Source organism: Acipenser ruthenus, chromosome 24, assembly GCF_902713425.1.
Source record: "Acipenser ruthenus chromosome 24, fAciRut3.2 maternal haplotype, whole genome shotgun sequence".
Taxonomy (NCBI): domain Eukaryota; kingdom Metazoa; phylum Chordata; class Actinopteri; order Acipenseriformes; family Acipenseridae; genus Acipenser; species Acipenser ruthenus.
Genome location: NC_081212.1, coordinates 27,346,271 through 27,373,308, shown reverse-complemented (window position 1 = coordinate 27,373,308; position 27,038 = coordinate 27,346,271). Strand labels below are relative to the sequence as shown.

Genomic DNA, 27,038 nt, shown 5'->3' with positions numbered 1-27,038 from the left:
GCTTGTTAAAAAGGGATTACAATCATCACCTTTTATTTCATGCTTTCTTTTTCAATGTACAAATGACTCTGTCACTGCAATATTTTTTTTTTTGCAGATTTAACTATTTTTTTTTTAGGAACACCTACCAAAATGGAAAAGGATGCCTGTACACTGCTAAGGCCTATGATATGAAAACTTATCTTTAACCAACTGTGCATTTATAGACTAGCACATGAAAGTAAAGCCAAAGGGTTGAACACATATATTGCATACATTGAACACGTCTAAGTATTGCATTTACAAAAGTGGGAATTACCTATTATCCTGTAACTGTAAACTTTAATTGCAAACTGTATGATTATTAACTTACACTGTGATAAATGAGGAACAGATATTGCAAAAAGTCACAAAAATGATACAACTTGCATTGCATTGCTTGCTTATAAAAAATATATAATCCAATGTAGTTTCCAGAGCTTTACATTTCAATCTGCATGTGCGGAACATTTTAGTTTGATCTAAACTTGTCTCCATAGAAAAGAAGAAAAAAAAACACAGATAATAAAAATAACAGATTTGAAAAAGAAGTAAAAGAACAGCTTACCTGTCATTCTTTACCTTCTTATATTTCCTAATATGCAAACCATTGCTTTCTGCTGTATGGTAATTACTGGTTTATAAATGAAGAGTTATTATTTTAGTGCCTTGTTGTTTTGTGAAAGAACATTCTACTTCAGTTAGCGACAGAATAATGAGCTTAGTGATGCATCACTAAGACTGTAGCCATCACAGAACATGTGTTACTGACACGCTGCAACAGATAGCACAGTTAAAGTGGGTGTTTTGCATAGACCTTCAGTGGGGTTTTTAAAGCAAGAGTTTTTGTAATAAAACAAAAAAAATAATTGTGGAGAGGGAGAGGGAGTATTTGATTGGCTTCCTTACCTGTGATATGCTAATAATCTTCCATTTTTTACCTGATCAATAACCCTTCAAATGATATTTTTTATGGCTGCTTTTCTCTCGTAATTTATTCTACAGTTTATATTTTCAAGTTTTTGGTCAATGGGATAAAGCGGTATCTGCATCGGTGGTTCAGTTTTCAAAAATGTTGCTAATTTTCATTAAATTTCATTTTCACAATCAAAAATTCTGAGATAAAACCTTAAGAAACTCAAGTAAACAAATGTAAACTTGATGGAAAATACATTCGAAATCACCACTGATGCAAACACTTTTATTCTTATAATAAATTTGAATTTTACATTTAATGGAGATCCTACATCATGAGCATTTCACAAAATATATTGATAAAAAAAACAAACAAACACAAAAGGAGTCAAAGACTGGTGTTATTTCAAGACGAGAATGGTTCAAACTGTACACACTGAAGACCTTGAAGATTGAAAACCATCTTGACAAAAACTCAAAGGTCTTGAAAATGTTATGTTGTCCATACATGAGTAGAAATTGGACATAGTTACTTAGCATGTGTAATGTTTTGCTTCATTCAACCATATTATGTTGCAGCACTTGTGGTGCACACTTGGTAGCATTTATCCCATTTCTCATTTCCATTGCTGGTAACCGATAAACAAATCTTTGAATGTTATCTAGAAAGGCGAGCACCCTTTTCTCAAGCTCACTTTTACAATCTTCAATATTCTGTTTGAAGTCCAATAACTCCTTTTTCAAAGTTTCAAATGTTTGTGGGATTGCAGATTTTTTTTATATTGTTATCATTATTCTTTTTTGTTGTTTATTGTTTTGATTCAGTTGTTCTGCAAACTGTTTCAAGCCGTCTTTTTTTCACATTATTTCGAATATAATCTGGGGCATTGTGAATTGGGTCACTTATTGCCTGCACAGATTGTTGAAAATGCGGTTCTGTGTCATACGGATTGTCATCGTTTGTTTCAGTTGTCATCTGTAAAGCCTTTCCAATCCATTCTTTATCGATCAAGGTTTGATCTATTTTTACTCCTCTTCCTCTCCGCGCTCATCCTCTGTAAAATTCTGAGTGTAGCTGGCAGCGTTTACATTTTGGCATTAATTAATAAACAGTGTAAGAGATTGATGTATAAATACTAGCAACTGTAGGGTGTGTGTTTTTCTTCTTTTTGAGCTTGTGTTCGGTATAGAGTAGCAGGTTATTTATTTGTCTGTGGGTATGGGTAGATGGAGCAGCAAAGGACAACGATCTATATGGTGGGAACTGTACCTACGAGACAGATAACGAAATAGTTCCTATGGAAATGGTTTATTCTCAATGGAACTACCACAGGCTATTTCCTTGCAGAAATTGACTTGGCTATTGCTATTTTATTTTGTCCATGTTGTTTTGAATCCTCTGTGGGCTACACATTCCAATGTAATTTTTCCGCTACATCATTTGTTTTTAAAATGTGAACACCATAGACAACTTCAGTCTGTAGTATGTGGTTTGACGTGAGATGTGACGCCGCAGATCATACCGTTTAAACGACGCTTATATCAATTAAAAAAAAAAGAAAAGAAAGAAAATTACCCTAAATTAGCAAACCAGGATTCTGATACAAGAATAAAGTATATTATAATATAAAGTATATATATATATATATATATATATATATATATATATATATATATATATATATATATATATATATATATAATTCTAGCTGCCACACCTTGGCTGATCTTCGGAACAAACGATCACTAATGCCGTTTTAAGAGCGCGATAGACAGGGCTTATTTGTCCAGACAGCAGCTAACAATATGACCGAAACGGTGAACGTTCAAAGTGGGTTGCTTTAAATTGTAACTACTGGATTGTAATAATGAATACAACAATCAAATACATATAGGTAGTTGTTATTCGTTGTTACTGGGAGTCATCTTATACTGGGTGTATCTGCGTTGAACACTTGATGGCGCTAGAACGCTATAAAGACATAAATGAAAACGAGGGAAGGGGTTCTACTTGCAATATGTCTATGGATGCTAAAATGTTGTTTTTTTTGTCTCGCCAAAGTTCAGTTATACACGACTTTCGTCACAGCAATGTATAGCCAATCAGCTCTCAATAGAGATAACTGCACCCTTTTATACAAGTAATTACTTTAAATTACTAGCATCTTAGCATCGTACAATATACTTTAGATATCATAATGGTGCACTGACAGATTTATTTTCTTTTTGGTAGGCCATGGTTTATTGAACATGCTTGATTAGTGATTAGTGCATTGGATATGAAGACTTGTGAAATATTAGCTGCACAGCAGAGAATGCTACTTATAAGTTTTCATTAACAAAATGAATACAAATTTGCAACGGGACAACATGCAATTGCTGTAGTTGTTATACTACAAGAGAGGTAGAACCAATAGCCAATACCAAACTAAAGTATTGCACTTGTATGCATCCATTTCACGTTAATTAAACTAAACTGAAACCTGTATAACCCTTTCAAGTCTGTTTCTAAACGGCCTTTATTCATACTTAGTTTAATGCGCGAAGCAATTCCAGTATTACTTGGGAGTATAAATCTAACGGTATTATCGGTAGCACTCCAAATGCGATCAATAAATAAAACACTCAGTTAAAAAAAAACACAATAAAAAGTTTAGCATTCTTATTGCCAGTGTTTTACGTGAATGTGGTGCATTACTCTGGGTTATAGAAAATGTTGTGTGTGCAATATAAGGGGTGACTGGTTTGCCGTTCTCTTCGGGGCATACGACTGAGTGTTCAATTTAGTAGTAAGTAGTATGAACGCTGCGTGCGCCATGCACGCAGTCGCTCCGTTTTCTGTTTCAGCAGCAGCAGCTGCAGTGCAGGGCCGCCAGTGTGACACACCCAGCGGAAAAAATGGTCGTGACCACGCAAGGAGATCCAAAAATGGCTCCAATTTACTCACAGAGGCGGGCTGAAAACGCAGTCCACCGCGAAATCAACAACCGAAGACTCCATTTCACAGCATCTGCTGGAACTTTGTTGAAATGTCACGAAATTAATTCAAAATTGTATGACGTTATTAAAACAAGAGACGCCAGGCAGCAACCGAGTCAGTGCATTTGAAAACAATAACTGTTACGCAGTTGCGCTTCTTCGCATTTTTCCGTGCCTTTAAAGCGGCAGCGGAGCTCATCAGAGAAATGACCCGAGTAATAGGTAATGTCAATTCATTTCTTTCGAACATTAAGTTAAAATAATGAATATTTTATTGTTTAAAACTGTACTTTTATTGCAGACAAGATGGCGCTGGTTTGGTCAGGTGACCTTCTTTGTCTTTTTTTTTTGCCAACAGTTTGGAATGCAGCTTCAATGAGAAGCGGAAGCTGAATCTTTTCCGTCGTGCTCTTATTGGTTGGTTTAATTTTTAAATGTTTTATGGCAGTGTGGTGGCTTGTGATTGGCACAGCGTCCTGTCACACATGCACTTTTGACGTAATTTCCGAGAAGAAAGTGAAGTTGTTTTCGAGATTTGTAAAGCCCGGATGTATGTTGTTGTTTTTGCCAAATGTTGACTTTTACTAAGAAGGGCTAGTATGACACGCTTGTGAAAAAAATAGCAACAGTGGAGGGCAAATAGATATTAGGAAGGTACCAACCAAGTAGTTCCCCAAAGGTATTATTGCAATTTATTGTAACTTTAATTATACATGGGTTCTGGCATTTACACGGTTTCAGATTATTTTTTTCGAGAAGCTGTTTATTAAAGATGTACAGTTTTTGTAATACTTTGAATTATGGTAAACAGAAATAATACAGCTAAATTGGAAAAGCGTATGAAATGATTGTAAAGAGGAAACACCCAAAAGGCACGCTTTACTGAAGCAAATTGTAAAGATGTTTCAGTATGTGCTGGACTGATTCGTTAATTAGCTGAAGTGTCAAGTAATGTTGTATTCTATCTGTATAGTCTTGTTCAAGAAATATAACCTGTATGCAACACGGCAGTCCGACTAAATCAACTGAATTACCAGTCTACCAGTGTCTGGAATTTAAATAAATAAATAAACTACTACGAGATGGAGTATGAAGACTACACTGAATTGAATGAAATAGGTTGTTAAAAATGACGCATTGACAGTGTAGGCTTTAAACGCAAAAGGTCCACTTCTTACTGTTCGTTTCTCGAAACTCCACGTCAAATTGAAAATGTTGAAAGTTGCTGTTTTTTTCACTGGAGTAAAGTTTCAAGGAGAAACGGATCTGGTTTGTTGGAGTACAGGCTCAAGGTTGTTCAGTAAAGCTAGGCGTTTTTAATATTACACACGATGTTGTTTTTGTTGGATTTTCTTCCATACAGACATGGACTTGGCTAACGTGTGTTGTGTAATAGGTACGGGGCGCTAAATGTCATTTTTTTTTTTGCTTGTTTGCATCCCATTTTCTGCATGTTGAATTTTTTTTTCAGAATAACTCAAATATAACCTAAGGTATATGGTACACTTTCCTACAAAAGCTACCACATATCGTATCTTTCTCCTATTAAAACCACCAAGTTTTAGTTTTTTTTTTGTTTTTTTACAAAATGCATGCACAGATGCAATAGTGCATTTTTTGTATTGAGTTTCGGTTGTACTACTAGACACCTGCAGTAGCCCCTCCTAGGCGTACAAAGTTGATAAGTTTTGGGGAATTTCTTTACCAAGTATATAACCGAAGAGAGCGGAGCAATATGCGTTGTGCAAAAACAACACAACCACGTTTCTGTTTTAAAAACGGTACCCTACATCTCCACTACACGTAGGCTGCTTTTTTTTTTCTAAATGTTTGTTATTATTTTGCAGTGGTGAAGCGCCTTTTTGCTCAGTATATTATTTTCAATAAGTTTACTACTGCTGAGGCAACCACGTGGGGTGAAGTGTAATTTTCAGGATTCCAAAGTGCCATAGATTTGACATGGCGTTGCTTCAGCATGGAAGCATGTTACCGCAGAAGTGTATTTTTGGACTGTTCAATGGCATGACGTGCACGAAGCAATATAAAGAATGCGTATTATTAGTTTCCTTCAGGAAATATCCCAGTGGGTGTAATTCCTTTGGGAATAGTTATTGCTGGCACAACACACCTCATGTAACGAGAAGGGGACATTTTAAATAGTGCAGCGCGCAAGGATATTTGGTGGAATGATGTTGCCTAATTTTAGTGCTTGTCATGCCATTATTTTGTAGATTAGATGCAGGTTATGAAGTTAATTGCATTAGTCCATATTCCAACAAGAAGAATGTGGATGAGATTTATTGATTAGAGAGACCAAAATAATAACACCGTGCTGCAATAATAATAATCTGACGTCGAAGCTGTTCATGGGTTTTATTATTATTTGTTTATTTAGCAGATCCAAGGCGACTTACAGAGACTAGGGTGTGTGAACTGTGCATCAGCTGCAGAGTCACTTACAATTACGTCTCACCCGAAAGACGGAGCACAAGGAGGTTAAGTGACTTGCTCAGGGTCACACAATGAGTCAGTGGCTGAGGTGGGATTTGAACCGGGGGCCTCCTGGTTACAAGCCCTTTTCTTTAACCACTGGACCACACAGCCTGTCAAGCACAGGCAGCCTGTCGTTCAAGTTAGTACCGTCCAGTAAAATAAAATATGATCTCATGGCGACTGTTGTGGTTATGAAAGTGTACTGAAATGTTTCACATAATACAATTATATTTCTGTCCTCATATTTAATATTTCTTCATACATGCATTGTGCACAGTAACTATTAAGAGTCACACCTTTAAACAAGCCGAAGCAATGGCACTTCAACGCAGAAAGGACGCTTAAATGCACACTCCTCTCACTCGCTCAACCTAACGCTTAATCTTTGTGGTCCCGCCCTGCAAGCTGATTTGCCGCTGTACGGTCTGGGCGTTTGAGATGGGAGTTTTGATACCTTATCTTGCATCTCTGGTTAGTCAGTGGTGACGACAATCCAATGTTTAGTGACCGCCCCGAAGTTGTCATGTTTGAATGAGCTGCAGCACAGCGGCTGAGAGGCGGTTGTTCTGTTAAAGAGCCCCTCAAGTCCTAACACGGGTCTGGTTGTTGCAAAATTAAAATTCAAGCTTGCGCGACCAAGATGGACATGAAGAAAAGGATTCATCTAGAGCTCCGGAATCGAACACCGTCAGACGTAAGAATTTAATGAAGCTATTTCGTTGTGTGTGTGTGTATATAGCCATATACATCTAAAACGTAAGCCGAGCAACGCTGCCCTTGATTTGACTACAGCAGCCTGGGTGCGAAATGTGGGTGCCAGGAGGCGCACGCGTAGAGCCCGTCGAAACGATCTTGAATGGGTTTATAAATACAGAAGCTGATCAGTAACTTTTTATAGGGAGAGTCTCTCTAATTTTACATCTGCTTTGAAAACTTAAATTGTGTCACACTGTTGCTCTCTCTCTCTCTCTCTCTGCGTGGTGGATGTCTGTTTGATCTCCATTGCTAGCTGTGCACACAGAATGAGAAGCCATATTTGTAACTTTGTAGTCTTCACGTACGCGCCCTTTTCCTGACCACACAACATTGCAGATTGGTGGAATGTTTTCACTGCTTTTATTTTTTCATGCATACCATGTTGTTTAAACTCGCTTTCTCTTTTTTAATTTTGTTTTATTTATGTATTTGTTTAATCAAAAATGCGGCGGCACCAGTGTATAAAATCTATAACTTAGACGGGACAGATACAGTGACTGCGACCGTGGCATGAAATCTGCAGCATATTAATAAAGGAGGCATGCTGTCATTTTTTTTTTTTTTTTAATGTCTGCAAACATTTTGAATTTTTACATTATTAATAGTGTGAGGAAACCGTTAATTACGTAAACTTGTTTTGTGATTGGGGCTGTCTATTACGAGCCTCCTTAAAATACATGTTTCGGTTATTTGGGATTACAGTACATGATTCATACAGACAAGACATTACCTATTTGGACGATGCCCCTTTTAATTAATTTTTTTTTAAAAAAATGTTGATTTATTCCCCCCCTTTTCTATTACTTTTATTTAGTCCATAGTAGAAAACATCTAAAAGCATATGGTCATTTTAAAATCGTACATACAACAACTAATTAAATATGATACAGACGTGAGGGGTAGATGTAGAAAGTAATACAGCGCTACGTGATTTACAGAGTAACTCTTTATTGTATAAATAATGATAGTTTGTTTCTATTTAATTGTTTTGTGCTGGATTTTCAGACTCGGCTGTATTATCCGAGGCAGTGAATGTAGTGGCTGCTGGTGTTGCCTCGCTTTGTGTACATGCAACGGGGCGTCTGTGTGCTGGACATATATAATGCTTGTTTTCAGGCGGCATCGTCTAAAACTTACAAATCGCAGATTTGTCGATCTGATCTCCTGAGGTTTTTTAATCGACCAAATAAATAAGTTTGTGTAAGTTTGCGTCGCGCTGGACAGATCCGAGCAAGCCGTATTTAGGAGGACAAGCCGCCATTTTATTAAACTGAAAAAGGAAGGCTGCATTCAAATGAATTCAACTTAATTAACTACTGATTAAAATATATTTTGGTATAGACTGTTGTCGTGACGTCTTTTGCGATTGTAACCCATTTCGAGGAGATTGGTAATTGTATCTAAATTACCACAATAACGCCTTTTGATTACGTAATAAATTTGAAGATACAGGAACGGCGTGTGTTGGGTGTTTAAAATGTGGTTTGGAGAGTCCCGAGTCCCCGGGGTTGCGTTGCGTTTGGTGTTACTGGAGGGTACCCAGTGCAAACCGCTGTGTAGTCAGCCATTTTGTCTGTGTGGCGTTGTCATTGGGGTGAATAAAGACATACCGATTTATCATTATGAGTGCAGTTTAATTTCACATCGGTGGGGGATATTTAAATATGTCTTCGTATTTTTCGTCCCCGGCATGAAATGTAGCGCAGCAGGAAGATCGACTTGCTTTTAAAAACACATTTGAGCATATTTTCTATGAGTAATATTTAAACTCGCTGTGTTATGTTCTGGCCAAAACTGGAGTCTCGACACATTTGAATGTTGTGCGTTCTTGTATTGGTGCGTGTACTTTTAACAGTGTGATTATTTCACGTTTAGGGGTGGGCAAACCTTGTACAAGCTGATTTTATTTATTATTGTTGTTTTGCGACTTACAATACGTGGGCAGCATTTATTGAACAACGACTGTAATATTTACAGACGAGGAGAGAGCGCCTTCGCTGCTCTGTAGTTGTGCTGTGGAAATACCTTACGCCACACTGATACTAGAGGCTGCACACAGGAGCGTATGCTATTCGTGCTTCATGTTTTACAAGAATATAGCAGCTCTATTATTGATGTCTCAAAACACAAATGAAACGGTAATCATTCAAAGGGAATGTGAGGGGTGCCCTGAACAGGAAATACACACGTATACAAAGTGGAAGTCGCTTTTTATTTTGGCAGTAATTCATTATTTGTTTTAAAAATAGGTATGTATATAGTAGTACATGTCATGCCCTAGTTGAACTATTATGCAAACAAAACACGTTTAAATGTTTTTTGATTTTTTTAAAAAGCTGTGAAGTTGTAGTTTTTTGACCACGTTGCTCGGTGTTGCTGTTTTGTACCCTGCAGGCCCCGTGTTTTAAAGTGGCAGTTTTTTGCTTTATCTATATAAAACCTACACATTTTTATGCAGAATTGGAATGAATACTAAATTACAGCAAAATTATTATTAATGCAACACTTAAAACCAACGCACATAATGATTTGATGTACAAACAAGTTTGTGATTTTTTTATATGCCAGGCTTTCTTTCCCACAGTGTGTTATTATGGAAGTGCCCATTTTATAAACACACACTATTGTGGCATGAGAAGTAATACATGCAAACGAAAAAATGAAGGTGAATGATAATGAATTGTTAACCCTGTTCACTTCAAAATGCCTGGAAACAATATATCTGTGTGTGTGGAGTTTAAGTAAGACAGTTGACAGGGGAATCGATTTTGAAGGCATAAAAATAGCTATCTTTTCAGTCTGTTAGGCAGTACAGTAAGAATTAGGAGAACTCCAGTAAGTAGGTTTTGCTATATTTTAAACCGTTTTTGTTTGGATGACTCCATGAGGTTAGGCTAATCCACGAGTAGTCAAACTCTTCTTTCCAGTTCTTTAGTCCAACCATGTCCTTAATTATTACATTGAACCAATTGAATCTGCAGGCAAGTCATTTTAAAGTACTTGGGCTAATCATGTGACCAGGTAAACCTGGAGTGGAATGGCCCTCTCGGAACAGAGTCACCAACCAGTTCATTTTTTTGTTTCCTTGAAATGAGTTTACTGTACATTATTTGTGCTTTTGAAATGATTACATATATAGTGCTACTTCTATGTGTTATATTGCAAGATTATTGGTGACTGAAACAGTGAGCGCTGATACAAGCATGCTTGAAATTGCAAACAAATAGGAGGTCAATAGGATAGGTTTACATGAGTATTCATGCCTCGTTTTGGCATGGTTCCATCTGAAGACATCAATCTGTACATGAGACGTGAGTGCTTTTAAAGGAGCTATATAACACACTACGCAAGCAACACTCTGTGTCAGAAGTTGGAAACAACAAGTATTTGGCACAATTTCAGCTTGCCCAAGTAAACTACAGTCTGACCTATTCTAGCACTCTCTTCATTGGGATTTGCTGTTGAGCGGACTGTTACAAATCCATCTCCTAGCTGTCGCTTTGTGCTACATGAACCAATTATCACATTTGTTGGTTTTATACCTTCAATTAATTCATTCTGATCACACATGCAACCTCTCCTAGAGGATATTTTAAAATGTATTTCACCCACTACATTTATGCTGCATGTTGAAACGGTTAAACTTTTTGAAATTATGCTTGGCATATTGCACAGCTTATTAGCAATAGAACAGCCCACACAATTAACAGCAGTGCAATTTGGAGAGACATTTTTCATTCTGTAGTATGCAGAATGAAATAATTAACAAGACTGGATCAATTATGTCTACAAGGGAGGGGCATATGTTTTAACTTCTCCTGTTTTGTCTTCCAGGTTAAAGAACTTGTTCTAGACAACTGTCGTTCAAATGAAGGTAAAATTGAGGGCCTTACAGATGAGTTTGAGGGACTGGAGTTCTTAAGCACAATCAACGTAGGCCTAACATCAGTGGGAAACTTGCCGAAGTTAAACAAACTTAAAAAGGTATGATGGGGCGGTACTATTTTTTGGGCATAATTGGTCAGAATGTTTTTAGCTGTCAAGTACACCATTTATCCTATGTGTTTGTTTTGCAGCTTGAACTCAGTGACAACAGAATCTCAGGAGGACTGGAAGTATTGGCAGAAAAATGCCCAAATCTCACACATCTCAACCTCAGCGGCAACAAAATAAAAGATCTCAGCACAATAGAGCCTCTGGTGAGTTCCTTCATCCTCTTATTGTGTTTAATGTTTATTATTCCATGGTATGTGTTCTTAATTATACATTTTCACTGTTTCAGCACGCACAGGTATTTTGCATGTTGAATAAAGTCACACCAACATATTTAACTTTCAAGGTAGTCTCTGAGCAGACATGATCAAGGTGTAGTTACTGTTATGAGGCAGAATAAAATGGACCGCTTGGGGTGTGAACCGTTCCACCTGGAAACCAGTGAGTCTGCTGGATAGTGTCCTTTCAGGGGAAAGAACACTACTGGTGTGCACCTCTAGTGGGGAGTTTTTATTTGGCCTCATTGTGAAAATTAAGAACACATCCTGGGTTATAAGTTCACCAATCTTTCATATAGGTGCTGACCCAAAACGGTATAGGTAATAAAATAAAATAGTCTCTGTTTAGACATCAACCATGTTGAGTAAAAGACAAACCAAAGTCCACTTGTTTGTTTGCAGAGGTGGGTCGCACACTCAGGATGGCTCAATTGTATCCTTAATTCATTTTAGACTTGATGTTCATTGTGAAAATTAAGAACACATCCTGGGTTATATACAGATTAAAAAAAAAATTTTTTTTATATATATATATATATATATATATATATATATATATATATATTATAATTATACACTTTCAGAAGGTTAAATACTGAAGTTTAAGTTTGTTTGGGTATGTAAAATTTTGGGTATGTAAAACGCTAAATAAATAAAAACTTTGTACAAGCATTTCATGTATCAGAATCTAGGTGATGGTGACCTACATCTGGCCAGTACTAAACGCATTTTCTGGGGGACTTGTGTCGTTTTTTAATTTGAGTTGATACGCGATTGGTTTTTGATTGCTGTATCTTGGAAAGCACTTTCCTGCATTTGTTACGGTGTACAATTGCACTAAACTTTGTAGAAAGTAGGATGGTGTTAAAGTCCAGAACCTAATTGAAAAGCAATTAGATGAAAGTGGGTCAAAATTATAGAAAAAAACCCAGCTGAGTGGCCATGTCAAGGAGGCAGTTAACTGTAATGCATATTCTTGGAGATACATATGTTACTAACGTAACCTGTCTTTTCTGTTTTACTTTTAGAAAAAGTTAGAAAATCTTAAGAGTTTAGACCTTTTCAACTGCGAGGTGACGAACTTAAATGACTACAGAGAAAATGTTTTCAAGCTCCTTCCTCAACTCACATACCTGGATGGCTATGACAAGGAGGATAAAGAAGCACCAGACTCGGATACAGAAGCATGGAAGGATGATGATGACGAAGATGATGACGATGGTATGTAGCTTCAGAAGAAAGTTCTTGCCCTGTCTGTAGATCAGGTGGATTGTTCTGTGTTCACTTTTGTTTTTCCTCTCGTGCAGAGGTAGAGGAGGAGGAGGAATATGATGAAGAGGCAGTTGCCGGAGAAGATGACGAAGAGGAGGAGGAAGAGGACGAAGAGGAAGGGGAGGAGGAAGAGGAAATCAGTGAGGAAGAAGTAGGTGTTCCTTACTCAAGTATCTGCTTGTATCCAGCATGGTTATTTATGGGATCCCTCGGTTGCCAAGAATATTGATTTGACTTTATCACCTCAGTAATAATATACACACAAGTCGATTAGATGCATTACATCCACATGTATGCTTCAGGTCATGAAGTCCTGTGGAGCTAGTTCTAGAATATTGTTGCTTATCTTGCTGTGTGGTGAAGAGTTTTTTTTTTTCTTTTTATATATGGACTGTGCCAAGAAGCCACGTAACTTCATAATCACCTTTTACAAACGGGATAAAGTGTTAAGTAATCCTATTCAATATAAAATCCGGATTTATGTGGTGGTGAAAGATGTGTCTTCCACATTTTGGAGATGGCCGGGGTGAACAGCATGACAGAAACTCCTGAAACAGGTTTACTCGAGGCAGGTTGTTTTTTTAACCACCATGTTTAGGCCGTTTTCCTAATCTTGTAAAAATGCATCCAGGTTTGTTTGTAGACGTCTGGTAATCTAGTTTCCTTGAGGGGGGTTGTAGGCATATTAGCAGCCGTGGCCACGCCTCGCTGCTGGGCATGTACAAAGCACATGGACATAAAAGATAAACAGTTAACTGGTTATCGTTGAGCTTCGTCGTCAAAAAAAAACAAATTCAGCCTTAATACTTGAAGCAAGAAGTTTAAATAACTTTCCTACAATACAGGCCATAATATATAGGTTGTGAGATGGGTGTGTTTTGAAAAGGATTTAACAGAAAATGGTAGCTTTGACTTGCAGGACTCATTTGGGTTTGCATATCCACAAGGCAATTTCATATGGCTGGCTGACCTGCTCCCGGAAGCCTTTGGAATTAAATGTGGCATATGTTGGACTAGCGAAATTAACTTATGAGAATTCTGGCTATTTGTTTCCTTGTAGGAGGAAGAGGAGGAAGAACTCGTAGATGGTGAAGTAGACGATGAAGTAGACGATGAAGAGGAAGATGGTAAAATACATGAAATGTCCTCCGTTTATACGAATCAAAGATATTGTGTGTGTTGGAGTGGGGCTTACTTCCTGCTGATGCTGCTGTTCGTGTTAAACAAAAGGACAAGGAGGCCATTCTAAACCGATTTCCAGTATTACAGAAGTACCAAAATGCATAAACTATTAAGAGTTATTGATTGTCCACGTTTAAATCAGTATTCATCTCCTAGATACAGAAAGCCCTACACAGTAAAATAATCGGTTTGATTTCTGTTTTTAATTGTTATTTAAAGGTAGCTTGTATAGGATGGGTTATACAATATATGTAACTGAAAAAATATATATCATCTGTATATATTCTTGTTCTTTTTTAGAAGGAGAAAAAGGTGAGAAGAGAAAAAGAGACCCTGATGACGACGGTGAAGAAGATGATTAAATCCGTGCCCAGATACCAGTTCCTGTTGTGATTCGACTCTTTTTACCTTGTATTTTTCCCCCATATTTTTCTTGGTTGTAATGTTGCTCTGGGGATGCGAGATGTTTATTGGGTGGGTGAGAGGGAAATAGAAAAAAAAAAAAAATACTGCCCCTACCTTCGTGTGTTAATTTCTCCCTAATCCAGATAATGCATAAAATCTGCAGAAGACCGTAGTAGTAATATTTTCTTGAAAGTTGGAGTGGTCAGTGCAGCCATTGTAAAGTTTTTCCTTGCTGTAGTTGTATGCCTAAATATGTATACAGATTGCTGATGCCTTGTGTAAATAACCATACCAAAAAACGTAAGTGCACGTCGGAATATATTTTAATGTAAAATGCCGGTTTTCAGAATACCCAACACACAAGTTTTTTCTTTCTTTAACAGTACATTTTGTGTTCATCAGTAAATTGTGTGTACTGTTTAGGCATGGAAAGGAATGTCGTTCTCCAAATCTCCATAGGAACATGCACAGAAATCAAAATTAGTTTTTTTGTATATTGTGAAAGTAATATCTGCCATTATCAGAAAACAGCAGATGCATTTTCCCTGCTTGGGTAGTTTAGATACTTGTGTTTTTTGTAAATAGTGACCAAAACATTTTTTAGCAATTCTAGGCTCAAATTGTAATTTTTTGAAAATGGCAGGCATTACTTAATTTGCAAGTGTAATAATGAACTGTAATAAAATATTAAGTTAAACCGTTTTGAAAATACCTGTGTACTATTTTGGCCTGTAAAATACAATTGAAGTAGACAGAATCTGCGTATTTCTAACTATTTTTTTGTGTGTGTTTTGTTTTACATACATAAATGGAGAGTATAGAGGCAGATTTATTGAGCATGACCTGGTGTTCGGGCTTGTTTTCATACATTCAATGGCATATTACTAATGCAAAATTGTATTTTCTTATCTAGTAGTCAGTGACTGACTGAAATGCCTCACGAATGTAAAGTTTTACTTTCATATCCTTTATGAATAGTTTATTGAGTGACTTGTATTTCCTGTCTGTATTACCTGTAAAAAGACAAACCTTTGCAACAATTCTCTGAAGAGCCAAACTTAGTTTTGTCAGTTTGTTTTGTCATTTCAAGATTTCAATAAATCTTTTTTTTTGTAATATATATGACCTAATTATACACACACACACACCTTGTGGCTTATTTGTAGCAATAGGCCACTAAAATAATCTCTCTTTGATACTAGGCAGACAATTTGAAACTAGAAAATGCTATGAAGGTCTTTGAAATTTGCATCTGCAAGAAGTATCAACATCTTAAATGCAGAATAGTTACACTGCAAGTACATCCTGGAAGATTTATTAAAAGGTTCATTTTGAATGAATATTAATATTGCTTATTAACAATTTTTTTCCTACCCTTGCCGAGTGGCGCTGGTTTAGAGAAAAGTGTCAGACACAAGTACTTGTGAAGAATGCCGAAGAAATGTGTGTTTTGGTTTTTTTTAAATGCATATGCAGCTCGTATCCTGTTAAACCAGTGTTGTAAAAAGGATTTGCTGTGCATATACATACCGTGGTGATTACAGGTATTTACCAGTTTGAGCAATTCTTTATCATTTACCATGATTTCTCTCCTAACTTTTATAACAAAGTGTAACTTTTCAATGTTATCTCAGTTGAGCAGATCAAGCCACACGCAGGCGTCGGCTACAGCAGCTCATATGATCCGTGCAGGGAAGATGTTTTCTAAGGGGTGGAAGTGATTTTACAATACATCTTTGAGGAAACTTTCAGTTTTAATAGTGTACTGCAATATACTATGTTAAGGTAGTGTGTTATTGATCGTAAAAGAAAACCAATACAAAACCATTCTTAGACTGATGTCTCAATATGAAACTGAACACAACTATGCCAGCTGCTCTCAGTGTTTGAATACTGAGGCATTCAGTAGTTATATTGCAGTCTGGAACGATTCCAAAGTGCAATAAGTGTAACTCCTTCAGGAATGTCCATGTTTGCAGATTAGGGATTACCTGTTGCAAAAGCAGAATGACTACAGGTCAGTTCATTAATAATGATGGATTATAATTTACAACTACACCGTAAAACACATGTACCATGTGGTCATTACATTTTGCACATTTGATTCAAACAAATACCAGCTCCTTAAATCTACACCACTAGTGTAACTCACTACTCAATCTTATAGTCATGTTATATAGTAATTTATAACTGCAGAATGTACCAGTGCAGTTGTGTGATGATGCAATATAATCCTCTCAGAGCACAACACTGAGATATCAAGTAGAAATCTGGAAATTATAAGGATTGAAATGAAACTTGCGTACCAGCTTTGTATGGTTTTTACTGATTTCTTAACTCTGGTCATTTTACAAATCTGTACAAAGGCAGCATAAAGCACAGGGAAAACATGTTTAGTATTTAGTGCTTTAAAAATTTAATAACAGTTTGTGTGTGTTTTGCAAGCAGACCTGTGACATGGCACAGAGAAACAACCAACAGGGTACTGCTGAATGAATGACAACCAGCTGTTGCAGAATAAGCAGGAGGCTTCTGCAGTAACAAGACATCAATAGAACAAACGTATTAACAAAACAAATGCAACAACCTCCAGAACAGAAGTCACAAACCGGAATGTCGGTCCTGTCCAGTGCAAGTATTTTTTTTAGTTTAATTCTGAGAAGATTAAAGTAACTAATGGTTTAAGAACATCCTCTCATACTTTGAAAATTGCAATACTATTAATTTTTAAAAAGTACAAACTGTTGAGAATCGGCTGCCAAGTGGTAATAAAGTCCAGAAAAATAATATAAAATGCTTCCACTGATGATTCAGAAACAGAGAGGAAAGAAAAGCTAAGATTCCTATAATATACTCATAAAACTATGAATCCTCTTGCTGTATTACAACACAGTCATAGCAACTCAACAGAAACCCATTTAAATCCCAGGACTGCGAGTGTCTATTACAGCACCCTTGTTTGCATCATGTGCCTGTATTAAAAAAAGGAACAGCAAAAGATCAATATACATTGTAAAATAGGAAATAATTTAGGTAACAGCCTACCACAATTTAAATAAAACATTACACAGGCACTAGTGGACAGTTTATTAGGAAATTCCTTAAGGTTAATGGCAACAAAAAAAAAAAAAAAAAAATTCTTTACCCTTCCAGTATCTGTTGTAGTGAGCTACACTTCCAGTTTTGTTATGGTGTCACGCCCTCTAGTGTCACACCAGTGCATAGCAAGCATGTTAAAAGCAGTAAAATGAGCTTCCCTTCAAACAGGCTGCCACAGCTCTGGCATAACAACGAAATACCTCTCCGGTTATAGGCGAGGGGTAGCCACACCACAAGCATTCATTTCAGTGTCAGGGGTTAAAGGAGGGGAACTCAATTCATTAAAATCTCTTTCCTGAGTGTCACACTCAACCACAGCCTCACTCAGCTGGGGTAACCCCACTGCAGTGTTTCAATTGTCCCTGGACAGGTGTTTTTTGGGAGTACCAGCCTATCTACCATATTTTGACATACTATTTAAAAAAAACACCTTATCTTTCTCACTTCCAATAGCACACTAACTTTGCATCTCATCTTTACTTGTGGCTCATGTTTTGATTTTGTACGTAAAAGCATCATATACTGTGTATTCAGAATTTACACCAAGTCTCTATTAATGGTGCAAGTGTTTATGACTAGAATCACATACTGTAGTTAGGATGGTAAAAGTATACATTATTAATAGTTTAAAATGTACACTTTGATTACACATTCATTTATTTATTCATCCACAACCTGAACCAGGATTCTCCTCCCTTATTTCAATTTATCAGCTGGTTCGTGATGTTAGTAGGTGTTGGGAAATGTTCAGCCTACACAGAATGCATCTATTATAAAATACGCATTTCAACAGGGAGGTGTTCCTTTTCCCTGATCAATAGCTGTAAGCATTCAGAACAGTGGGTTTCAAATATTTAAGGAATGCATTATTAACACGAACAGTACAAAACAGAATTAATAAAAAAGTTATAACACTTGGACCCACTAATGCAAACATTGTGGGGGGCAGGGGGGCACCGTTTCCCTATGAAGTGAATTCAGGGGTGTTCTGCGCACCCCAACACAGCAGCAGGAGGGTTACAGACCTCCCTGAAATTGAACTGGGACACCTGAACTGAAATGTAAATTAATTTACATTTTATTATTTATATATTTATTTAATACAGGTTATGTATTTATTTATTTATTTATTTATTAATTAATTTATTAAATTGTAAAGATTTTTTAAGGAGCTTTTGTTAAAATCCAGTTTGAAGACATAGCCGTGGCACAGGTCACTTGGCCACCCTGTCACTGCGCTTCAAACCCAGAAGAGCATCCAGGAGATTGTCCAGCCACGATGCGCGCGCACACACGCACACACAGCTGTGACTCGAATCTCACACGTGTATCAATGCAGGACCCGCTGTCTGCAAGAGGAACGTCTTCTTGTTTCATACAGTCTTTACAAAGAAGCTCAGAGAGATTAACGGCCACTTTAAACGTACGTCTATTGTAATAATAATCATGATAATAATAAAATCAGCAGCAGCAGCATTGACCACGGTAATAAATCTTATGAGATGTGCTGCAAGGTAGCCAGGTTTAGACAGGGGGTATACTGCAGCTGGGATGTTTAGACAGGGGGTATACTGCAGCTGGGATGTTTAGACAGGGGGTATACTGCAGCTGGGGTGTTTAGACAGACAGGGTATACTGCAGCTGGGATGTTTAGACAGGGGGTATACTGCAGCTGGGATGTTTAGACAGGGGGTATACTGCAGCTGGGATGTTTAGACAGGGGGTATACTGCAGCTGGGATGTTTAGACAGGGGGTATACTGCAGCTGGGATGTTTAGACGGGGTATACTGCAGCTGGGATGTTTAGACAGGGGGTATACTGCAGCTGGGATGTTTAGACAGACAGGGTATACTGCAGCTGGGGTGTTTAGACAGACGGGTATACTGCAGCTGGGATGTTTAGACGGGGTATACTGCAACTGAGATGTTTAGACAGACGGGGTATACTGCAGCTGGGATGTTTAGACAGAGGGTATACTGCAGCTGGGATGTTTAGACAGATGGGGGTATACTGCAGCTGGGATGTTTAGACAGACGGGGGTATACCGCAGCTGGGATGTTTAGACAGACAGGGGGTATACTGCAGCTGAGAGCCCAGGCTGTGGGTCTAATGAAATCACAGCTTGTTTGTGTTTAAAAGCAACTCAGCCTATAGTGAGCTGGAGCAGCACTTGAAAAGAGAGAACTGTAATAATAGTCTATTATGTAATGCTCGTGGCTCTTCCTCGTGTTTCCATAGCTTTTGTAGGAGGTGGACTGCAGAGGAGCCGATATCGGAGGCTAATGGAATTGCTGGAAAGCACACAGATACCCGCGACTCATTCAGACAGCACTGCTCCAGTGCAGAGAGAGGCAGGTGTGCGTGAAGCTGGTTGGCAGGCCTGGCTCGTGTGTTCAGTGAGATGTCCTGCCCGGGATGCTCAGCGTGTTGTGCCGTGTCCAGTGAGGTCACATGGGTTTGGGGCTGTTCTTCAGGTTTTTCAGCTCCAGTTCCAGCTGCTGGATTTTAACGTCCCTTCGCGAGAGCTCGTCCTTTAGCCGTCGGAGCTCGTCCTGCTGTCGGAAGAACACCCGCAGGAGCTGGAGGGGGAAGTAAAGAAATACATACCAAAAGGGATTCAAGAGGAGGGCGGTCAGCACACTTTAAATGGGGGTTCAGGAGGCCTCAAGTCAGGGGCAAGAGCTCATTCACTTTTGTTACAATCAGTAACCTCAAAACACAAGTTCCTGTTTCTATAAAGTAGGACTTTTTGTCTGGTAGAGCCAAGTGTATGAAGCGCTGTCATTTGTTTCACTCTGGGCATGCGTACAGGAAGTCGAGTAGTCTGAGCACGTCACACCCACCTCATTCTCTGTCCTCGGTGGCACGTTTTCCAGTAGGTCGATTCCATTTACCACCACGCTCCTCTTTTCTTTAACAGGCGCTTTGAAAACTAAGTTGGACGGCTTCTTGTAGCCCTCCTTCAGCGACATCAATACAGGATCTGCACAAGTCAAAAAGCACATTGGGTCACATTGCTGTTTAAGAATATATGCGTTTATATACAGCTTTAAAAAAAAAAAAGTCACACCCTTTCGTATTGATACCCAGTTTACACACTGCACATTTGCAGAAGTATCTTGCAAGCCAAATACCAGGAGCTGTAGCCAATTAGAACTACAGTCTCCTATTCATTAAATAGATTGAGCTCCTGTTCCACAGCACCCCCTCCTGGGAGCCGCGAAGCACTGCACCTTAGTTTCCTGTATTAACATGTTGTCTACATACAGGATTAGTTTTCTTTTTGTGGTATCTCCTAATGAAAATCTCCTTTGGATTTTTTTTCATCTTGATAGCCACACTGGAAGAAAACGTATGAATATAGTACAGTGTTTATTTTATATTAGGTATCAGCCTGCCTGCCAATGCAGCTGAAACAGAAGATCAATCCATATTTTATGATCTAATGACATAATTCTCACTTTTGGCTTTTAATCAGCATGCCTTGTGTTTTGTTTTCAGCGGATGTTTACAGACAGTGGCAACACAAGCGCTGCTGCTGCTCTGTGATCTGCGAGTGCCGTTACAGAATGGCGATTCACAGTGATATTAGGGAAATATTCTCGTCACACATCTACCTCTGTTGATCCCACTCAGCCATTCACCGGCTGAGAGAGCTGGCTCCATGCCTGGCGTCATCGGATAGATGTCCTCTTGGTAAGTTTCTGACTAAAAATAAACCAGAAACAAATCACACAGCTTGGATCATTCACTTGTGCAGTCTTAGATGTGGAAACACCCACATCTGCCCTCGATCAAAGACTGTCAGATTGGTGCTTTCTTGCCCATCATGACTGAAACTTGCAAACATTATAGAACGCGGGCTGGATTATCAAAGCTCTTTACTCCAAAATCAATAGCTTTTTTTTCCTCCTCAGAAACAGAAAAATAAATAAAAAAACCCCAATACAAAAATAAAACTTACCAAACCAGATATAAACAATTCAAACATATCGATTATGGTTTTTAACAGGCTCTGTTTTTTTTTTTTAAGTACATTTTTAAAAATGTATTTGTTTTAGGATTGGCATTCCCCCAACCCACCTTTCCAAAACAAATTGCATGAATGATGTAGAGTAAATAACTTTGAGAATGCATCCCTAACATGTTTTAAAATCCCTGTACCTACTTATGAAAATGAAAAAAAGAAAAAAATGAAGTCAGGGCTGTTTATCCTCAGACCCCACAGACACCAGTATCAGCAGTGGGAGATTGTAGCACACCTTGCCTCGATTTCCATTAGAAATAAGCTGTCAGATCAATAAGCTTAAAAGGGTTGAGTGCTGCTTAAATCCCTGTTATTCTTAAGTGGTAATACAGAAGACAATACCAGGAGTGACAATACTGTAAGTGGTAGGAGCAAAGACAATCTAGAGAGCTCTCTTTCTCAACCTTGAATCAGCGGGTGGCGTGTTATTTATCTGGGGCGCTTACTCTAATATAAACGCACATTCTGTCTGCTTACTGACTGACAGCTACAAGGCTGCTTGAGCCTTCTGGAGATTTGACGAGAAGAAAACTGCTTTTTTTTTTTTTTTTTCAATAACAATAACCAGGCTCTTCGGGATCTGAATATGTAATGAAGTCCCGACTCCCAGTGGAATAAATCATTTCATAATCTATGCACAAGAACAAGATATTGATCAAAGCGTGCAGCCCTTGTTAGTCCAGTTCCTGCACCGAGTAGTCTGTTTGCTTAGGCACAACATGAGACATAGCGGTAATTATTGTGCGTTTCATTAGGCGCACGCTTACATTAATATGTAAAATGTGTGTGCTGTGCTGTGCTACTCTTACAGGAAGCCCATTATAAAGGGCTGCCTTGCTGAACTTGCCTGGTGATTTGGACTTTGATGAGACTTGCACTCCTCTTCAACACACTTTCATTATAAATGCTATTCAAAAAACAAACATTCATTACAACAGTCCTGGCTGGTTTCACAGACCCCGATTAGGACTGATCAATGTTACCTTAGGTAAGGCAGTCCAGGATTAACGTGTGAATCCAGCTTTTCATAATAGAAAAGAACTACCGCAGCCCATTACCGGTACATGCTTATTTAAGACACAAGGGGCCATAAAGCCCATTCCCGGCGCCCCTGTGTGGACTCACCCTTCTTGGCACGATCATGGAGACGGGCTCGATGAGCCCCTTCAGAGTGAAGAGTTTGTAGAAGCGGAACACCTCACAGGCCGACACGTCCAGCCCGTGCTTCGGCATTACACCTGCACAGGGGAAACTCCTATAAGAACCTTCAAGTGGCGCTGCCCAGGCCAATTACACCAGCTTCCTAACTGAGCCTTCCTCTGCAGCAAGCGGACACCCCCAGGTCAGGATCATCAGTGTCGACTGGGCTAATGCACCATTCCTTCAATCTGACTGCCGGCAGCAATCAACACCAATTCAAAGGCTGTTTGTTAGGAAATCAGCAGCAATGACCCTCACCTGGGTGTGAGCACCTGCTTGCTACGAGGGAGCTCTGGCTGCAGAATCAAGTTCTCTATCTGTGCATTGTCAAAATATAATAATAGCGGATCTATCACAAACCCAGTCCCTTCTGTGGCGCGGGGGACCTGAACTCCAGCAGGTACTGCAGGTAGGGCTTCTCCGTGCCCATCTCGTAATAGCGGATATTCCCGTCGCCCTGACAAACAAAAAACAAATTCAAAAAACAAAAGTGAAGCGCAAGGTTTTTGAGCTTCACTTTGCTATATGTTTAAATGTTTGCTATATGTTTAAATGCTTTTTATTACTGGGTGATTCTAGTAAGGACACCACTCTGGAGCTCCCTGGCACTCTGGCACAGTGCGATGTTCAATGGTCTGCAGTCGGGTTTGTTGTTGATAGTCTGTCTTTAACGAGGTTCCCAGCTTTACCTTTCCAGCCAGGTACAGCATGTGTGTGTCGGCATCATAAAAGGGGAACAGCAGCCCTGACAGCCCGTCAATCTCCTCCTCAATCATCGGCATGGACAGGTCCTCCTGCACAGGGGGGGGAGAGGGGGAGAAGGTAGGGATGTTTAGAAGAGCACAGCGGTGCAGAGAGAGCAGCACAGACTCAAAGAGCCTCCTAATTCAGGACTTCACTCTAGAGATGACACACAGAGAGATGACAGCGCCCTTTGTTCCTTTTGTTCTCAGTTTGCTCAGTTAAATTCCCTTGAAGTTCTGTGATCACACCTCCGGCTATTCAGTCCTGGGCCTCTCATCTCAAACAGAGGCAGCCAGCCGAGCTCAGTTTCAAACAGAAAGAGGCACACTCTTATTGCATTGCAGTTTCATCCACTATGCGTTTAATAAGACACACCTGAGCCTGTTACCCACTAATCAAGCTTGTGTTAACCTTTTGCTGCCCAGTATCCAATACCTTTGACATGGAGATGCAACGGGAGTCTTATTTTCATCCCTGCTTTGCTGTACCATACCACCTGTGGCTGATTTACCATGGCACTCCACACTATACTTTTACAACAGTTCACAATATTCAGTTGAAGACAACACAACCGCCACGCCGGTACTCTGCAATAAAGGCGCACTTTGAAAGCGTCTCCGCTTGGTTTGCAGTAACGTCCCCTCACCTGGTCCCACAGTGCGATCTGCCTGGTGTTCCACCGGGACACCCCCGTGGTCAGCAGCCTCTTCATGTTCCCCAGGAACACCACGCGGTTCACTTTGTGGTTCTTGCAGTTTGCTTCCTGACGAAAAAAAAACAAAACAATACAAAGCACAAAACGCGATTGATGCATGAATGCAACCGCGCTATGAATATCCCTTATGATTCTGTGGCTGCTGCAAACGCCACAAAGCCTTATTTAAATGTACACTCAGAAATCGGCAATGGTCACTTCGATAGGAATGTGGAAGTGTTTTGATATGTAGAGGAGCCTCTGTATCCAGGAATGAGCTAACTATGGTATCCCTCGCACATTGAAAATGGAAAGTTTTTTTCTTTGCAGTGTAACATACAGATCGGTGTTGGAGAAGCTGGTACCTGCAACACTCTCCCAGAGCGGGGCTCTATCACCCGGAGCTTCTTGTCCTTGCAGCTGGTGGCCACTAAGCTCCCGTCTGTGTTGAAAGACATGCAGAGGATGACATCGGAGTGGCAGTCGATCATCTTAACAGGCTCACCGATATCCAGGTTCCAGATGAGGATCTGATGCAGGAAGAGAAGGTCAGTGCTGTGCTATAAGGGGTAGAACTGCACGGGTTACTGCCTGATTTCAATTTAAGAAAATGAAATAAAACGGTTTAGAGACAAGTCGGTCTGAACCCTTTACTGCCCAGGGTATGTTCCCATACCTATTTAGTGCATATTTTCTCAATGTAAAAATATTTTGGACACTGGGCAGCAAAGGGTTTTGGCTAAAAAGGCCCAATTCGCAAAACTGTTTTAATAAGGAATGTTTTTTTTTTTTAGGAGTGATTTTTTAAATGCGTTTATAAACATTCTCTTAGGTTAAACTGAGAATATACTTTTAAAAACAGTTTTATAACAAATAAAAACAGCCCTTAACAAAACTCCTTTAAACAGACTTGTTTTGTGATTAGGGACCATTTACCCCAAACGTAAAAGCAAACGACATCAATACCAGGAACCACATTTCCCTGCAAGCCTCTTTTCTGCAGTTAGTTTAGGGTGGCATAAGAAAATTCAAATAGCTGTCTGTAACACAATCGCTTTTTTAAAAAATATATTCTACTAAACCTACGTCGATGAGCTCAGTTATTAAAACAAAAAGCCCTTATATGCTTGAAGTTATGAATCATTACATTAGAAAATTGTTAATTTGTCTCACTGAATGCGCTGACCTCACCATCCTTTCCCAATGTTAACTTTTCCAAGTCATTAATCATATACATAGTGGTTACAATGTCTATTTTGCACTGTTGCTGGAAGCCGGCCCCAATGCTCTCATGGTTTCTGTTGTTTGCGTTGGTTTGGGCCAAGTGTTTTCTCAATTTGTCCAACCTTTTTGGCTAACGAGAGCCTCCAGGATGACCAGGGACTGTTCAAAATACATGTATCAGTGACGAAATGAAGTTGCGCCCCCAGCCAGTGCTGTTACCTTGTAATCGTACCCGGCGCTGAACAGGATGTTGTTGCCGGTAGGATGCCACTCGATCAGACCTACGCGCCGGCTGTGTCCGTACAGCTCGAGAACCGCTTCCGTCATGTTCCGCTTCAGCCCCCCCTCCGGGATCTCCCATATCCTCACCTCGGAAAAGACAACCAGAGCCCGGTGAGCCGGAGACTGCATCCTGCTCGCTCATTAACACAGACTGGGCCTGTTGCTAACGGTCATGGCGGAGCAGCCAAGCCACACGTTACCGGTACGAGCAGTCAGGCAGGCAGATGTGCGGAATAACAGCCTCTGATGTTGTAGAGCACGCACACGCACACGCACGCACAGCAGATTTCAGATAGCTTGCTTTGTTCTGTCGCACCATGCTGCCTCTCACAATGACAACACACAGAGTGAGGGTGCAAAAGCGCATTCACACCCCTTCACAGCTCCAGCAGCACAAACCCCATTCATAAAGAAGGGATAGGTGCTAGTACATATGCGCTTTGTTGAGCCTCTGGTGAAGTTTTCTTGCTGGGTTTTGGAACCATGCCTCCATGGTGAAGGTTTAAACTGTGGCCCTGAAGAGTGCCTCCGGCTTGGGGAAAGCCTCTGCATGGCTCACCCAGGGTGGTGGGAGAGCTGGTTTTGGCTGCGTACTGTACATACTGAAGCTTCTAAATGGACTGGTTTTGAATGAAGCCGTCGAAAACCATTGTGGGGTTATGGTCATATTTTATAATAGGGGTACAGTAATATAGTGGATGAATTGTGGTAAAGTGTGATAGTTTGTCGCTTGCAAACTCTTAATGTGTCTGAATGATCAGCTCTACTGGACGGGCGCTAGATCCAGTGCCTTTACCATGCTTCAGTATTCCCCTGACTGTATTTCCCTTAAGCAGCCTGCCGATTTTAAATACCACCCTTTATGAAGCTGTAGTGTCCCTCCAATAACACAACACAAAGTGAGGTCAGACATTCCTAAGAAGAATCGAGTCACTGAGGCTGACTGGAAAACAAAGCGCTGTTGTGACCAGCTGTGCCGGTTATACAATATCCATGCTATAAAAAGAAAGTTGCAGCAACAGCACAAGAAAATGACATCCTGAACAATGCACATAAACTGGATCCAGCCAGTCAGCAATGAGAGATGCAGATGAATCTCTGTGCAGCCCACTCACTGCTGCAGTCTCTTAATGCAAATGCTCTCAGCGTATAGAACAGCGAAAACAAAAGCTTCACAAAATATTCAAACTTGATTTTCATACCCTGATCAGGGGTGAAAAGATCAGGGGAGAATACGACACAACCAAACTTGAAACAGAGTGAAAATCGACGTGTGTTTGTATTGACAGTGCAGGCGTTATTACTGTATCTGGCCCTGCATTCAAATCAACACCCGCAACTCTCTTCAGTACAGATCTAACCTGAAGTATGTTCATCCAAATCACCACAAATAAGAGCTTTGTTAATTATGATCCCAGTCGTTATTGTCTGCAACAGGACTCCGTTTGGCACCCTTTATACTTTTACAACTCTATT

General features: G+C 39.5%; 2 protein-coding genes and 1 non-coding gene across 4 annotated transcripts in view; 2 read left to right on the top strand and 1 right to left on the bottom strand.

The window, feature by feature from the left end:
* Positions 1-6,883: 6,883 nt before the first annotated feature.
* Positions 6,884-15,407, top strand: LOC117429050 (acidic leucine-rich nuclear phosphoprotein 32 family member A-like). Its single transcript, XM_034048191.3, has 7 exons — positions 6,884-7,099; positions 10,996-11,145; positions 11,238-11,360; positions 12,461-12,653; positions 12,740-12,855; positions 13,765-13,831; positions 14,187-15,407. Exons 1-7 carry the CDS (start codon positions 7,046-7,048, stop codon positions 14,246-14,248), a joined length of 765 nt encoding a protein of 254 aa, XP_033904082.1. The 5' UTR covers positions 6,884-7,045; the 3' UTR covers positions 14,249-15,407.
* LOC117964359 (small nucleolar RNA SNORA28) lies at positions 10,510-10,641 on the top strand. Its single transcript, XR_004661065.2, has one exon. It is a non-coding gene; the product is annotated as a small nucleolar RNA SNORA28 (small nucleolar RNA).
* Positions 15,408-16,683: 1,276 nt separating the features above from the next.
* The window catches only part of LOC117429049 (coronin-2B), a 43,891-nt gene continuing 33,536 nt past the window's right edge, over positions 16,684-27,038 (bottom strand). For both annotated transcript variants that reach the window (XM_058999071.1, XM_058999072.1), the window contains exons 4-12: positions 25,500-25,649; positions 24,422-24,586; positions 24,009-24,125; positions 23,308-23,412; positions 22,979-23,075; positions 22,544-22,656; positions 21,009-21,099; positions 20,235-20,374; positions 16,684-19,970 (exon numbers count right to left, since the gene is read on the bottom strand). In XM_058999071.1, coding sequence (XP_058855054.1) covers positions 19,839-19,970; positions 20,235-20,374; positions 21,009-21,099; positions 22,544-22,656; positions 22,979-23,075; positions 23,308-23,412; positions 24,009-24,125; positions 24,422-24,586; positions 25,500-25,649 — 1,110 coding nt within the window. In that variant the 3' untranslated portion in view covers positions 16,684-19,838. The remainder of the gene's footprint in view (positions 19,971-20,234; positions 20,375-21,008; positions 21,100-22,543; positions 22,657-22,978; positions 23,076-23,307; positions 23,413-24,008; positions 24,126-24,421; positions 24,587-25,499; positions 25,650-27,038) is intronic.